Source organism: Amblyomma americanum, chromosome 1 (assembly GCF_052857255.1).
Source record: "Amblyomma americanum isolate KBUSLIRL-KWMA chromosome 1, ASM5285725v1, whole genome shotgun sequence".
Lineage (NCBI taxonomy): Eukaryota > Metazoa > Arthropoda > Arachnida > Ixodida > Ixodidae > Amblyomma > Amblyomma americanum.
This window is the reverse complement of record NC_135497.1, coordinates 438,465,412-438,482,735: the sequence shown is the minus strand read 5'-3', so window position 1 is coordinate 438,482,735 and position 17,324 is coordinate 438,465,412. Positions and strand designations below refer to the sequence as shown.

The window sequence follows — 17,324 nt, the reverse complement described above, 5'->3', positions numbered from 1 at the left end:
CTGCTCCTGCCGGGTCTCCATTGCTGAGCAGCACATCAACCAACTGCTGTTTATGGAAACCTTCTCGTTGGTCCTGTACCGTCAAGAGGGAATTCAATACTTCACTAGCTCCATTTGCACCAGGAATGCTCCTGGCCAGATTATAATAGCTCAAGCAGTTAACTGTGGTCAGGAACTGCTGAGGGGTTGGATGCGCATTGCAACCTGATGATTGCCTCAAGATGCCGAACAAGTTTTCAATTTTGTCTTGGCTAAGACGAGATGTCATGATATAAGTGTATCCTACTTCGGAACTAAGATATTTCAGAAGATCTAAAGTGCTGTTGATCGACACTCTGAGGCCTTCCGCTGTTGAGGAACTTAAAAAGTGTTTTGTGTCTGCATGCTTCTCCCACTGGTTTAAGAAATCTAAAAAATCCTCAAGCTCTCGGAATTTCGGCGAATTTGGCTTCAGGGCTTCGGCAGGGAAGCGTGACGTCATGATTTCGATCAGTGACTGCATTCTCCTGCACAATAAAACAAACAAAAAACATGAATAAAAATCAAGAAGAAAACAGTTTCCAGTGAAAAGACTGAAACTTAAGGATGGAAATCATAGCAATAAATTTAAGTTTCAAAGACGCCTTCGAAGCATCAGTTCATACATAGGTATATTTTATAAAAATTCAAAGTACAAACCTGAAAAAATTTTGTGTTGCATTAATTTTTCCACAGTTGGTTTTTACTTGTGCCTTGAAGAGCTGAAGGCCTCTCAATGACTCGGAACTGAACAAATGAAAAGCATAGGCGACTCCCTTTTTTTCAAAGTTGTTTGGCTCAAGGTGTGTCCTAGTTAGCCGAGGCATTGCCTTCATGGTGACATTATTGGAGTCAAGCTCGAAAGCTTTCCGAAGTGGCTCCAGTAATACCTGAAGTAAAAGCACATACTTAGTAGTTATTAAAAAACTTGCATATAATATGCAACTGATAAAACTGCACAAAATGCTCTTCTCTAATGCAGAAGTATGCATACCATTCCATCTGGTGTGTTGAAGCTTGTTTGTAGCAGTCTATTGCGAATATTTTTCACCAAATGAGGAAAATCGGAGAAAAAATGGAGGAATCTTGTATCGTCCACTGGGCGCATCCTTTTTCCCGATATTTGCTGTGAATTTCTTTTTATCCCCATTATTTTCCGCATCTTGCGGTTCCAGGGTCCCGCATCACAAGTTATGTAATCAACAAATAATCCTGCTTTTTCTGCTAGCATGACAGCTTCGAGAATAATTTTTGACAATAAATGTCTTTTCACATTGGTGTTTGTCGAAAATGTGCCCAAGATCTGGGTCCACCTTAAAGTTAGAGGCACAAACATCACCACGAGGCCATGATTGGAAAGGACATGCTTTTCTCCTTTTGGTGTGTGGCCCGAGATCGACGAAACCAGCAACTTCACCCGCTGTGTCAGCGGAGAGATGCTTCGAGAGTTTCACCTCGTCAATTACTAAGCCCCCATGGCACTTGAAGGGGTCCATCCCTGATGTCTTTTATTTTAATGTTTCAAACATCTTTTCATTAAATCCAAAGCTACCCATGTAGTTTGACATGCACTTCCGTATTGTTGTCTTTCCTGGAAGTACTAAATGTTTCTCTCCGAATGTAATCGTAGACCTTGGGACTACGCATTTTTAGCAGAATACACTCGAGCATCCATTCCTTGTTGAAATTCATTCCTCGTGTGTTCTTTCGCTTCGCTGCCTCAAAACATTGCCTTACAGCTAGTTGCTGCTTTGGAGACAAGTGTTTTAACCTGTCTTGCGGAATTTTCTCGCTTGTGGCTGCAGTATCATTTTTTATCCTTAAAATGATTTCGCTCAAAGTCTGAACTTTGGATTCTAGCCTCTTGATCTTCATATTTGCAGCTCGGAGTCGGCGGGATGTCTTGCAACTAGGCTTGGGAACCTTTTTCTGCAGGCGACATTTTCTTGTTTGCAGATATTTACGTAGATATTTGCAACGTAAGCAAGGTTGCCCTGGAAAAAGACGATGTAATGTTTTAGGTAGGAATCAAAACACTTCACAGACATAAATGCTATGTATTACAAGAGACTAATTGAACACTTTCGGATCCTTCTCACAATCAACGTGCGCGCGCGCGCGCACGCACGCACACACACACACACACACACACACACACACACACACACACACACTCACTCACTCACTTCTGAAATGGAATAAAATAGATGGTGACTGCTGCCAGCAAAACTGAGATTTTTTTAAAGCTATTCCAGCTAGACGCAACGCGGATTATTCTTTACAATTAGATACCATGACGCATGCACTATAAATGACGAATTGCTTTAAAATTTCACTGAACTTGTTAAAGTCATGTCACAAACTAAGTTGAGCGGTGCTAATTTGACGGCAAGGTAATTCGTTCATGTTTGAGGGTGGAAAATTTTTAGCGCAATAGAGAAAACAGTGCCTTCTGTATACAGGTCGAGACAAGCTCTGTGTTGCGCTAAAAACAATTTTTCTCCCTCAAATTAAACTTAAGCAGAACAATTGTGTTCAGCTTGTGCTCACCTTCTTTTGGTGATTTCCCAATGCAGTTCACGCTGAAGTAGATGCCTCCATTAGTTTCCTTTCGTGCAAAAAGACCTTTCGTCAATTCGAACGATACCGACGACACTTCTGCTGCTCCGCAACAAATCGGAACGCTAGCTGCCCTCCTTATGACATCTTCAGCTTGTTGAAATGACACAATATTACTCTCTTCTACTAGCTTGCCCATAAGATGCACCTTGCACGTCACGGTGCTTTCGGCCTCAGTGTCGAAAAACACTGCTCTTGCGACAGTAATTTCATTCGTCGCAGCGCACACGTAGCACACTCCGGTAAATCCAGGGAACTCATGCAGCGCCCAAGATATCGAAGGAGGTGTGAGTCCACGCAGGTCGCGACATTAACAACTTTGTTCGTTGCGGCAACACCTTCGCATTCTTCGTTGCCCACTGCAACGTCCGCACCATGATCTCTCTCTTGATCGCGGTCTGAGCGGCGAACTTTACATCTGGTATCGCATGGCTCGTCTTGCTGCCGTCTTTTTCTTTGGAGCCTTGGAGTCGGGAGTTGTCTTGCTCAAATAGGCGGGCAAGTTCGGGAGAAGGGTTGGAACTGCATTAGGGGCGAGCTTTGAAGTCCCCCTCAGGTATCTGAGTTCCTTTCCATCTATAACGTGAACACAGTCCTTCAAAATGAGGTGCGGTTCAAAATGGAGTTCGCAAACTGCACAATCGGGGCCAAGCGGCCTGTCAAGCCTGCGCAGATTTCGCTGCCAAACAAGCCTTTGGGTTTCATCTTCGGGAGCCTTGAAAAGAGATAACTTCCGCTCTTGGGCTGTTCTTGCGTACCCAGTTGTGCAGCCTGGCGCGTAACAGTGGTTTAACCGCCGCTTGGGCGGCTTCATCAAGACACTGACGCAGAAGAAGGAACGAAAGGGGCGAGGTGCCGCGACGAAAACAATGCGAAGCGATGCGCAGTAGCAGACGACGAGCGCGCTCGCTTCAAGTGCGGGCGACGACAGCGCCGCCGCTACTTTCTCCCGAAGGAGGCAAGCGGCGAACGGTGAGCCGGGCCTCCGCTCCAGCCACTGTGTATGTTCTAGTTCACTGTAGTTGAGCTCAGGCAAATGGTTGTTCAGGGCATCCACCTTGCGCGCAAACACAAAGAAGGTCGGCACAGCTGCAAAAAGGGGGACAAGAACACATGTCACATCCCTGGCATGTGAAATCACATGCTACATACATACTGTGAGCACAATATTTACAATTTGAGAAGGCGAAGACCTAGTGGGTGGCTACGTGTCTGCTTCTAGGTCTGTGTTTTCGCTTTTCGCTGTCTTCTCGCGTGTGGCGTGGGTCGGACAGTGCCCTCCGTGAGACCGAATGCTGACAACGCCCCTGCGGAGAAATTCCCGGCACGGTGGGCGCATTCTCAAGTGAGAAAACCTTACCGGAACCCTCAGGGGCAAGCTAGGCTTAGCTCGGGCATGCCGAGCGAGGCCGCGCTACGCGGCTGCATGGATTCTGCGTTGTCGACGACAGCTACGCGGATGCCCGCTGTGTTGCCACCTGACGCAGCCTCCACGTCCACGCAATCGTCAGCGCCTCTGGGCCTCCAGCCTGCGCCGTCTTCCGATGCTACGACTTTGGCCTGTGACATGGACTGCTCTACCGCCTCCGTGCCCGTGGCACTCCCTCAAGAAACTGTGCCCGTCGCGCCAGTTCAGTATTCCAACCAAGGGCCGTCACGAGCGTCTGAGCCTCCTCCACAGATGCCTCCCGTGAGTCAAGGCTCTCTTCCGCCTGCTGCGAACTCGTTCCGCGTTACCATCAAGCCTACATTGCGTTTTGATATGACTGCCATCCCTGCCCGGAATGTTCAAGCCACAATTGACCATGCTCTTGGCTCTTCGAACTACTGCGGGTTTGTCGTCCATCGCCCATCGAACACCATCACGGTAAACTTGTCATCCTTGATGGACGCCCAGAAACTTTGCGCAGTTACGCGGATCCCCTAGATGACAGCAAGCATGTCCCGGTGCAAATATATTTTGCATCTGGTCCTGGCACACTACGCTGCATGGTTTATCATGTCGACAGCACGAGCCCTCCCGAGGAGGTGCGCGCAAATATTCGCTGCTCAACTCATGTTGTACTGCAAGCACGGCCTATGGCTCGCCGGGGCTCATACCTGCTCATCCTGCGAGGCCCGTTGACTCTCCCGAAGTACCTTACCTACTACAGTGCGATCGTCAAACCACAGCCCTTCCGACCTCGTCGTATTTTTTGTTATCACTGCCACAAAGAAGGACATATGCAAAATACCTGCCCTAATCCAGCAGCTGTGGCCGACATGAATGAACCAACAGTTCATTGTGCCCTGCGCAAATCACCGGACCATGACATTCGCTCCCCCGCTTGTCCAAAGAAGAAGCAGGCGAAGAAGTTTCACAAGTCGCCTACAAAAATGGATGTTCCTACAAATAATCGCTCTGCAGCTCTCGCATGTGACAACGAGTTCCCTGAACTTCCTTTATCTGAGCCCGTTGCTCACCATACGTCACCTCACCAGCGTACATATGCACAAGCGGCTCACCTTCCCGGATCAAATGGTACGCCAAAACGTCCAGTGCATCCATCACATGTGGATACCACAGATGAAGACACAGCTTTAGATAATGCGATCGCGGAGGCTCGCCGCCGAGAAGACGAACTCACCCAGCGCCGGGAACAGCGTCGTTCTCAATCATCTCGAAGAATTCTAATAACTCGGGAGCAATCATCAGAGGAATCACCTAGGGTAAGCACTGGCCCACAATCAGGTGCCGACCACCTGTTAGCCGTGACTACCCCGACAGTGGATAAGACAGTGGATAAGCGCTCGTCCCTGTCTACTTCTATGTCCGTGTGTTTTTGTTGCGCCCCTGTGTCCTCCTGAAAAGATATGAACCAACACGCCCAAATACAAGTACTTCTGAGATAACATATTAGCGCTGATGGAGCAGGTGACATCCCTCATCGTGGAAGCTCTTCGGCCTCGTCATAGATAGCGCATCATCATCGGTGGTGGTGCAGTGGAACTGTCGAGGATTCGCTAATAAGGCCTCAGAGGTGAACATCCGCCTTCGCGACGGAAAGCTGAGGGCATGGGCGTTCCTACTGCAAGAGCATAATGCACTCCTACGCCTTTCAGGTTTCTGCGCATACCATTCACCCTCTATCCCTGATCGCCGTTGCACCACCTCCTCCCTCAGCCCAGGTAAATCTGCAATTTATATTCACAGTTCAGTTCCGCACACACCGCTCGACCTTTCACAGTGGTGCAACACACGTCAAGAGGTTGTCGCCCTTCTCGTAAAACCTGCACGCACACCCCTTATTCTAGTTTCTTTTTATAGTCGTCCTGGCTCCGCATCTCACAATCTGGGATGGGTTCGTTTTCTACGTTCTACCAAATCGGGTATCCCTATTCTAGTTGCTGATGACTTCAACGGCGCACACACTGCGTGGAGTTACCCATCGGATTCCTCAAGGGTTGCACACATCCAAGGGAGCTTTTCGGATCATTCCTTTAACTTTTAAACCACCCGAATACTTCTACCCGCCCACGAGGTGGCCCGTATTCACCTTTGACTTGGTGGTTAGGCCCCGGTAACCCTGGTTGGGCTGTTGATTCTGATACTTGGGGTAGCGATCACAGCCCTATTTTTATCTCCCTCACGCCTACGAGTCTACGGAAAATACGCCGCACTGTACGAATAACATCATGGGACTCTGTACGCGCAGACAATCATTTATCTACATTCAGCCCCTCTTCAGCATTGTCTACTCTCTCTGCTGTTCTCACTACTCACACTATTACCACTACTGTAAATGAAGACGACCCAAACCCGTACATACATCTCCTGAATCTATGGGTTCTTTGTCGCCAGGCGCATCTTTACGCTACTCGTCACCCCGATGACCCTTCGGCTCTTCCTACTCTTCACCGCGCTACCGCACGGGCGCGGCGCTATGCAAAGCGGCTAGGCAGGCAACGCTGGGCTGCATGGTGTGCCCGCCTGTCCTCTACGCAGGGCGATCGACATCTTTGGAGAGTGTTTCACACATGGAGCGCCCTTCTCAGGTTGCAGATTACACAGAGAGCATTCGCCTCGCGCTAAATGTGGATGAGGACACATTTGCACAACAAGCGGCCCGTCAATTTTTTCCAAACCATGACTGCACCGCTACGTCTCCACCAGACTTATCGGTAACAGAGCCCCCCGATGGGATTACTTCTGACCTCACCATGGCAGAGCTGCTGGCCCCCATTGAACGTTTAAAAACTACTACTACTCCCGGGCACGACGGCATACCTAACTCCTTATTCCGTAACTTGGAAGGGAGGGCTTTGCAAACCCTACTTGATACTTTTAACGAAGTGTGGCTTTCTGGCGTCATGCCGGGAGACTGGAAGAATTCTATTGTGGTTCCAATACCCAAGTCAGGTCAGCCTCCAGTATCTCTCTCGACACTTCGTCCAATTTCCCTTACACCTACGATCTGCAAGCTTTATGAAAACATTCTAGCCGCACGCTTGTCGTGGTGGCTGGAATCCCATGATTGTTACCCAGATTCCCAAATTGGTTTCCGCCCACAAATTGGAACGGAGGACGGCCTTGCTGCTTTGGCTGCTGACGTGCTTGACCACTCTCCGCAGAGTCACCTTGTACGCACCGTAATCGCTACAGACATAACAAAGGCATATTATAACATCCTTCACTCTGCCATTCTTGCCTCCCTTCAAACTCTTGGTCTCCCTCACCGGTTCCTTCTATCCATTCACGCCTTTTTAGCAAATCGAACCTTCAGCGTGCGTGTCCACGGCAAGCCCTTTGGTAATTTCACTTCCAATAGAGGAGTGCCGCAGGGCTCCGTTCTCGCCCCCACATTATTTAATGTGGCTTTAATTCCTCTTGTTCGAGCCCTGGAGACCATCCCTTCTATCCGCGTGCTTGCATATGCCGATGATATCACCTTGTGGTGTTGTCATCCAGATGCGTCTATTCATCAGTCGGTCCTTCAACACGCGCTGGATGTATTGACATCTCGCCTCCCACCTCTGGGTCTAACACTCTCTCCTACTAAATCATGTTTCACTCGAATTGGAAATAAAGCCGCCTTACGGAAAGCTCCCCCTTTAAATTTTACCGTACATAATTCTCTGATTCCTCAGGTAGAAACTGTTCGTATTCTTGGTCTTCTCCTCCATACATCTGGGACTGGCACCCCGTGGCTGACAGCCACCCGTAAATTGGCTCACGCTACTCTAGGTCTGATTCGTCGCATAGCTATGCGCTCTGGTGGCGCACGTGCTCATACGGCCCGCCAGCTTGTGCGCTCTATCCTTCAGCCACGGATAGTATATCAGGCACAATTCCAACGTCTCACCCGCAGACAATGGAACTCCCTTGAAGCTATCAATCGTGAGGCTATGCGCGTCATAACATATCTGCCTCGTTTAACACCCATACCTGTGCTACAGGAGTTCGCCCAACTTAATACACTCAGTGAAATCATCGACCAACATGTGGAAAATAGAGCTCGAAAACAGTCTCTCAAACTTCATCGTTTAAAGACACTTCCACCGTGGTCCTATTGCCAGCTCACTGACAATCGCCCCACTGTTTCCCTGTCGGTATCAGCAGCGTATCTGCCTGAAGGGTGCATGTTATACACGGATGCATCACATTCTGCAGAGAGGGAAGTTACTGCTGTGTATAGTCCATCTCATCCGCATCTCAACTCTCGCGCGACGTATACTGCGGATACGTGCACTCCCCTGGCATTGGAACTTCAAGCCATTTATAATGCCATTGCTTCCCTTCCGCTCGTTCCAACATTCAATACAGTTCATATTTACACCGACTCCCGCACCGCCCTTAAACAGCTTAAGGCTGTTCGACGAACGTTCTAGATTTCACAATCTATTCATGTGCTCTGCGCAAAGTATCCATGTCCTGTGCGCATACACTGGATTCGCGGCCATGCCCAGGATCCACATAACATTCAAGCAGATGCTATGACTCATCTTCATACATTAGACAATCCGCCACCTTCCCCTCTTCCCCCAGATCCGTTCCTGTCCCATGTTTCCGATTCCGTAGTTCTGCGCCAGCGAACACGCGCTCTAATTCCTCCGTGCTCGCTCCCTCTCCCCCATAGTCTTACTCGGCAGGAGGAGGTATCCGTGCGCCGGATTCGGGCAGGGGCGGCTCTGACACCATCTGTCCGTCATCGGTGGCGTGCCAAAGATCTGCCAGTACCTGACATGTGCCCTCACTGTAGCGCTGCACCGGACATTTGTGATGTGCGGCACTTGTGGACGTGCCCAGCGACGGCTGCTATCAGAAAACGGCTCCTCAGGGAGGTGGGCCTGCGGTGGAATTGCGAAAGTGACTACGATAAGTGGACAATGGACAACCGTTTCATTAATAACCTCTTTGACTACCACACCGCAACGGTTCTTCACTCCTTCTTTTAACTTTCAATCCCGTGCATTCCTTCCCCCTTTCCTTTTTCAACTTATGCCTCATGGCACACTTCTCGAATAAAAAAAAATTTACAATACACACTTTCATCTACAACTTATATTGTCCTATCAAAAAATATGTTGTCTCAGACTTTTTAATAGGCTAACTATTCGTACCTGCAGAATCAGCTACAGCAGAAGCTCGATGATATGATTCCAGCTGATACGATTTCGTAAAATCCCTTGACCAGAATGCATTGTACGCAATGGGCAGAAACGGTTGTTACGAACAGTTGTTACGACTCAGCAAGGCAATGTCATCAGCGAGTCGCAGATTATTTGTGTATTCTTCATTAACTCTTATCCCTAACTGTTCCCAATTCAGACCTCAGAATACCTCCTGTTAACAGGCGGTGAGTAGCATTGGCGAGATCGTGTCTCCTTGCCTGATGCCCTTTCTTATTCGAATTTTATTGCTGACTTTATGGAGGACTATGCTAGCTGTGCAGTTGCTATAGATATTTTCCAGTATTTTGACATAAGGCTCTTCTACACCCCGATTCCGCAATGCCTGTATGACAGCTGAGGTGTCCACAGAGTAGAATGCTTTCTCGTAATCAATGAAGGCGATATATAGAGGTTGGTTATATTGAGCGCATTTCTCTATCACCTTATTGATAATGTGAATGTGATCTGTTGTCGAATACCCTTTACGAAAGCCTGCCTGATCCTTTGGTTGATTAAAGTCTAAGGTTGCCCTGACTCTATTAGTGATTACCTTAGTAAATACCTTGTAGGCAACGGACAGTAATCTGATCGGTCTGTAATTCTTCAAGCCCTTGGCGTCTCCTTTCTTGTGAATTAAGATAATGTTTGCGTTCTTGCAGCTTGCAGCTATGGCGTAGAGGTAGAGCATCCGCCTCGCGTGAATGAGGACCGGGGTTCGAATCCCGGTGCCGCGCAATTCTCCACTGGATAAAAAAAAGTCCACGCGGCGATGGAATTGCACAACCAGGCCTGGGGTGAGGGCTGCGCTCGGAGACCAGAACCGACAACGCACTCCCTCACCAGCACAGGATTTGCCCACCCTGGTGTAGTACTTGGCCACAACTTTCTATGAGCAAACCAATTAACCTTCGGCCCTCAGTCCCCAGCGGCTGCGGCGCAACTCGTCAAGGCGGCGGTCAGACCTGTGACGCAGCGGAGGGTGCTAAGAATCTCTGGCTCCGGACAGGCCGCCACTGGAATCTGAACCTGGTAACGTTCAACGCTAGAACCTTATCCAGTGAGGCTAACCTAGCAGTGCTGTTCGAGGAACTGGCGGGAATTAAATGGGATGTCATAGGGCTTCGTGAAGTTAGGAGGACAGGTGAGGCGTATACAGTACTAAAGAACGGTCACATACTGTGCTATCGCGGATTAGTAGATAGACGAGAACTAGGTGTGGGATTCCTCATTAATCAGGATATAGCTGGCAACGTAGAGGAGCTCTATAGTAGTATTAACGAGAGGGCGGCAGCTATCGTAATTACGCTCAGTAGGAAGTACAAGCTGAACGTGCCCAGGCCTACGCGCCTACGTCCTGCCATGATGACCAGGCCGTTGAACGTTTCTATGAAGACGTGGAATCGGCAATGAACAAAGTTAAATCACAGTACACTGTACTGATGGGCAACTTCAACGCGAAGGTGGGCAAGAAGCAGACTGACGACCACGCGGTAGGTGACTATGGAATAGGTCTTAGAAAAAGTAGGGGAGAGTTATTAGTCGAATTCGCAGATCGAAATAATTTACGGATTATGAATACCTTCTTCTGCAAGCGAGGAGACAGGAAGTGGACCTGGAAGAGCCCCAATGGTGAGACTAAAAATGAAATCGACTTCATACTATGCGCTCTACCTGGTATCGTTCAGGATGTGGACGTCGTCGGAAAGGTGTGTTGTAGCGACCACAGAATGGTAAGGTCTCGAATTGTCTTAGACTTGAAGAGGGAACGGAAGAAGATAGTGAAGAAGAAGTCCATTAACGAGTTAGCGATAAGAGGGAAAAGAGAGGAATTCAGGATATCGCTGCAAAACAGATATTCAGCCTTAAGTGAGGAAGATGATCTGAATATCCATACAATAAACGATAATCTGACAGCTACCATTAAGGAGTGCGCAGTAGAAGTAGGCCGTAGGACGGCTCGACAGGATACCAACAAGCTATCTCTGGGAACCAAAGATCTTATTAAGAAATGCCAAAGCAATAGGGCATCTAACCCTACCGACAGGATAGAACCAGCAGGGCTATCGAAGTTAATAAATAAGCGCAAGGTAGCCGACATAACGAAGTTCAATATGGAGAGGATCGAGCATGCTCTAAAGAATGGTGGCAGCCTGAAAGCAGTGAAGAGGAAACTAGGCATAGCTAAAAATCAGATGTATGCGCTAAGAGACAAGGAGGACAATGTGATTAGCAATATGGATAAGACAGTTAACGTAGCCGAAGAGCTCTACACAAATCTGCACAGTAGCCAGTGTTATCAGAGCGCTAATGAGAAAGACAGTAGAGCATAGCAATGCGTTATTCCGCCAGTAACAAAAGAGAAGTAAAGAAAGCATTAGGAGCAATGCAAAAGGAAAAGCAGTTGGTGAAGATGAGGTAAAAGCAGATGTGTTGAAGGACAGAGGGGAAATTGTGCTAGAAAAACTAGCCACCCTGTATATACGCAATGCCTTATGACCTCGGCCGTACCAGAAGCTTGCAAGAACGCAAAAAGCCAAAAATAGATGTCCGTAAATTCGGCGGATGAATTTGGTTCATTTTGGGTGATATGAATATTGTCATGGCCATGTGAGATTCGCATCATCGAGATTCTGCTGTAACTAGGTATGGGGCCAGTGCATGCCAAATAAGCGGAACAGAAATCTCGTACATGCAAGGACACTGAAACATTCAACGATTCACCTCATCAGTGGCAGAAAATTTGTCTGTCGAACAAGCAGTCACAGGATACAAATGTCCATTAAACTCTTGATTATGTCAGCAGCCAATATATATTCTTTATTTTTCATGCAGCAAATAAAATATTACAGAAGACCCCGCTGAACGTTCCCGGCTGCTGCGTTTTCCCGGCTCTTAAGTTTTTACCAGCCAGTCCCGACCAAGCTTTCCTATAGAAACACATGCAATACAAACTCGGCTGTTATGTCGCAACTGTGGCAGCGTTCCCACATGCTACGTCGCGAATGTCACTTCACGATAGTGGTTTACCCTGTGCCGGAATTTTGACAATCTACATTCAGCATGTGCGGAACGGCAACGGCACACTGGCTACAGTGGAACTCGATTCCAGCGGCGCTTGGCCACCACCATGTTCGACAGCTTCTGGCATGTTACACCCACACCGACACCGAGCACACCTGAGGGAGGCGTGAATTTTGTTCTGGCTGTTGGTGCAGCTCCATTGCTGATGCGGCGCGAACATGAACGAGAGCAAAGGCACAGAAGCGAATCGATGACAGGCAAACTCCGCACGGGCAGTGCTGCACGACACAGATGAGCGGGTTGGCTCCAACGCATGTTTTTATCATCCGCATTTTCCTCGTCGTCTCAGCTTAAAAACGCAATTTCTTGATTGCAGTAGATGAGGACTGTGTAGAATTAAAGCAGCTGCTGGGAAGAGAGCGCAAAGGCGCGCCAGCATACCCAATCTCCACCTGCTCCGTGCGCCCACCCTCTTTGCTCCTGCCTCCCATCCATCAACAGCTGCTCAGGCAGATGGAGAGCTGTCACAGGGCATTTAGGATTTTCTGTGCATGCGAGCAATCGCGAGTGCTACAAAGCCTCGAAACTTACAGAGAAGCATGCCGCCCTTAGTAGAAGTAAAAAGGAAACGACAGACAACAATGCACGTTTTTGTTTAGCGTGAAAGCGCTACTTCACTGGCAAAGCTGAAAAACCCGAGGTATGTGTTAAGCCTGAACCTTTGACCTTTGATGGAGTGCCAGTGGCGGAGGCCTTGCTCAGCTGCTCCATCAATGGGCCTCAAGTGCTTTCACACGTCCTCCTCAGTTTAACTACATTAAACCCCTACCATTTTTTTCAAGCGTTTCACAGCTAGTACGTTTTTTTTTTCTTCACGGTCTTGTGAAAGACATAACAGCGAGGTTCTACAGTATTCCAAAATTCTTGAATATTTCCACAGTGTTAGCCTTTTACTGGCGCTGCCATGCGGTGGGACAGCACCCGCTGGTCTTCTTTGTCTTCCCCGGCTCGTGCGTTCGTTCGCTGAGAGTGTCTGCCTGACTAGTCCTGGTGTGCCCTTCTGCCCTTCCTGCCGGCTTTCGATGACATTTTGGTGGAGGTGCTGGGTAATTTCCCAATGCACGAAGAGCTCCCGGGAGCCTCCGACGACGCCCAGCTACACCCCGTGGACACGACACCTGTCCACAAGGCAAGCCGCCGCTTACGAGGCTTAAATCCTGAGTTCCGGCCCCTGACGGCACGACCCCGCGCAATGACGTCCACTGCGGCAAGTCAGACCACCCAGAATGCCGTCAGTTCCCCACCGCTGCTCTTTCATGCGCCTCGCACTCCCACGTCGTTTCACGGCGACAAGTTCGAAGACGTGGAAGACTGGTTGGCCAGCTACGACCGAGTCGCAGCGTTTAACCTGTGGGTCGAGGACCGCAAGCTACGCAATGTCTATTTTGCCCTGGAAGACTATGCCAAGACGTGGTTTGAAAACCACGAGTCCGCTATCCCCACCTGCCAAGGCTTCCGGCGACAGTTGCTCGACACCTTCGGCAGCAACGAACGGAAGGAGCGAGCTGAAGTTGCCCTGCAGTCCCGAGTGCAGCGGCCAAATGAGAGCGTCGCCATGTTCGTAGAAGACATGACGCGGCTCTTCAACCGCGCAGATACTACCATGTCTGAAGCGAAGAAGGTGCGTCATCTTATGCGAGGAGTGAAAGAGCAGCTTTTCGTAGGACTGGCGCGCACCCCTCTTAGCACAATGGTTGACTTTGCTCTGGAGGCGACGAGCATGGAGCGCGCCTTGCAGCAGAAGTTCGCGCATTACGGCCGTCCGCCGAATATAACTGCTATGGACGCCAACATGCCGCTGCTTGGAACCGAGAGTGAGGCCCTCCGTGAGCTTGTCAGGAGCATTGTGCTCGAGGAGCTACAGAAGCTTCGTCCTGTCGAGCAACACCCAGGTGTCGGAGCCATCTCAGATGTCATTCACGACGAAGTCCGTCGAGCGGTGCAGCCAATGGCCTGTCCCCAGCCGCTGCCTGAGCCGTATGTCATGACGTACAATGAAGCGTTGCGCAGCTCTGCGCCAGCACCACCGGCGTTTTACTGCCCTGCTCCAATGCACCGCGTCAACGCTTTTCGACTTCGCCTGCCCTCTCCGACGCACAACCACCCCTCAGCAAAGCACACGCGTGGCGCACATCGAACAACCGGCCCCTGTGCTTCCACTGCGGTGAATCCGGCCACATATTGCGTCACTGCCCGTATCGTCGGATGGGCCTGCGAGGGTTTTCACTAGACGCACCCCGGCCACGCTATGGTGAACGACCCCGCGACATCGAGCAGTACCTGTTGGCCAGCGTCCACCCTGTGCTTTCGCTACAGCGCCCGTCCAAGTCGCCGTTGCCCCGTCGGTTTTCTTCCCCAGGTCGCCAGCCGTCCATCCGGCAGTCCCGTAGTCCACGCCTAGAGAACTGAAGACGGTGACCTCTGGGGGTAGAGCCGCCGTTGCTCCGCAATTCGAACAAGATCCTCCGCTCGCTGACTTGACCCTTCAACCCGATCTTCCACCTGCTCCGACCGCCTTCTGACGCCCAGAACAGCCTCTGCTCGACGCCTCATCTCTACGAACACCTCGACCCTCCACTCCGGAACCTTCCACTGCGCGCGTTCCAGAAAATTAGATCGTTTCAGCCGAAATACCGGTCCTCGCTGACAACCATCATGTGACTGCCTTCGTCGATACCGGCGCAGATTTCTCAGTTATGAGTCTTGGTCTTGCTACCCTCTTGAGAAAAGTGCTGACACCCTGGCACGGAACACAAATTCGGACCGCTGGCGGTCACGTGGTGATGCCGCTCGGCGTCTGCACCACTTGTATTGAGATTCACGGTATCATCACTGGTTGCTTCGCTGTGCTGGCTGAGTGCTCCAAGGACCTGATCCTCGGTCTCGATTTTCTTCGCGAAAATGGGGATGTCATCGACCTCCGCGAATTCATGGTGACATTCTCCGCCCCATGCACCGTAGCCGACGACAATGCGCCAGGAAGACCCGTTTTTCGCCTGTCCAGCGACCTCGTCACTCTACCACCGCGTTCCAGCTTATTAGTTACGGTGGACTGCGACAACCTCCGCGCGTCCAACGGCATCGCAGAAGCAAACTTGTCTTTACTGCTGAGCCAACAAGTCTACATCGCACGAGGTGTCGTTGCCTTGCAGAACCAGTGAACTGAGCTTCTGGTTACTGTTGTATATGTGGTTTCGGTTTCGGTTTGGGGATCACCTGCCGCCAGAGGCACCAGTGTCGCTATGTGTATATATATGACTGTATGTGGCAATAAACCGGGATGGTTTTGGTTGCTAGCAGTTCGTGTACTTGGGCGGCCCGCCGCTACAACATTGGCGACGAGGATGGGATCGATACCCAAGAGTGAGGTGCCTTGTTCTACGACGTAGAAAAGAAGGCTTGTTGTGCTAGCTTTGTACGTAACGTCAGCGAAGAAACAGCCACGAACCGGAATTGGCTGTTTTGAATAGTCCAGTAACCGAACAGTCGGGGTCAAAAGTACTTGGCCTTCAAAATACTGCTTAAAAAGATCGTGTGCAACAATGGAAACTGACGACCCAGAATCTACAAGGAAAGTTATGTCCGCACGGTCAATCGAAACTGTGACGTAAACAGCGGAGCGAGCGGCCGTCGTCACAGCCAGAATGCTCAAAACTTCCTCGCTAGGAGAGTCTTGGCTGTCTACCTCACGAACCGGAGCGGAGCCTCGTTTCTGGCAAACAGAGCGGAAGTGACCCATGACACCGCAATGGTGACAACGCTTGCTTTTGGCTGGACAGCGAACTGATGCTGCATTGTGCTGGGATGAACCGCAGCGGTAACAATGAGACTGGCGGTTGTGCGACCACTTCGAGCTCTCGTCGGATTGTGGTGTACGCGTAGGCGTATTTCCACGAGTATTTATGCGTCCAACATCTACAGAAGGAAATTCTTGCAGATCATTGTACGCCTGCTCAAACTGCCTTGCCAGTAGTACTGCTCTAGCGAACGAGAGAGACGATCCTTCAAGCAGAAGACGCTCGCGCAAGCTCCGAGACGAAATACCAGCAACGATCTGGTCACGCAGCGAATCTTCTTCGACAGGAAAAGAGCACGTAGCAGAAAGCTCCCGCAATGCAGTGATGTACTCATTCACTGATTCACCAGCTTGCTGAACTCGCCTACTGAAACGATGCCGTTCGGCAACAACATTGCTTGTTGCCGAAAAATGATCATGCAGAGCGGCGACTGCGATATCGTACGACGATACTTCAGGCCTTGTGTCGCCTGTGCCCTTGCTATCTTCCGACGTTTTCTCAGTAGCAGTTTGCTCACCGAGCTTGACGTTGTCCAACGATGGAAGTGGTAATGTGTAAAATATGCGCTGACCTTCTACGCCGAGGCTGTGAAGAAGTAGTGCTTTGCGACGATCCGGCGTGCAGTCAGAGGCCCCCGAAGCAAGCACGTAGTTCTCGAAGATGCGGAACCATTGCGGCCACGCAACAGCAGGTCGACCAGGCACAGGCAGGAACGGGGGCGGCGGCGCGAGTCCAGAAATGCTCATGGCGCCGGAAAGCAAGCGGCGAAAGTCACGCCCCCCGAAATGATCCCGTCCTCGTCGCCAATGTTGTAGCGGTGGGTGCCGCCCAAGTACACGAACTGCTAGCAACCAAAACCATCCCAGTTTATTATTTAGGACTCAAACTGAACAGCAAATGTATCTTCGATACGCAGGAACTTTCATTTTTGGGTCACAGGATCACAGCAAGTGGTATTGTTCCGCTGGAGGAAAAGGTTGCTTCCATCAAGGATACACCGGCACCCACCAATACAGCCAGCCTTCGATCGCTCCTGGGACTGGTCGGATACTACTCTAGGTTCGTTCCCAACTTTGCCGATATGGTTGAACCGATGCGCGTTCTGCTTCGAAAGGGGCAACCATTTGTTTGGTCTGGCGAAGTAGACTCCAGTTTTCG

At 50.0% G+C, this 17,324-nt stretch overlaps 1 protein-coding gene across 1 annotated transcript; it reads right to left on the bottom strand.

Annotated features, from left to right (window-relative positions):
• Positions 1-3,049: 3,049 nt before the first annotated feature.
• LOC144125328 (uncharacterized) lies at positions 3,050-16,973 on the bottom strand. Its single transcript, XM_077658610.1, has 3 exons — positions 16,246-16,973; positions 3,655-3,726; positions 3,050-3,159 (listed from the first exon to the last, which is right to left on the bottom strand). The coding sequence occupies exons 1-3, from the start codon at positions 16,910-16,912 to the stop codon at positions 3,050-3,052; spliced, it is 849 nt and encodes a 282-aa protein (XP_077514736.1). The 5' UTR covers positions 16,913-16,973.
• Positions 16,974-17,324: the final 351 nt, after the last annotated feature.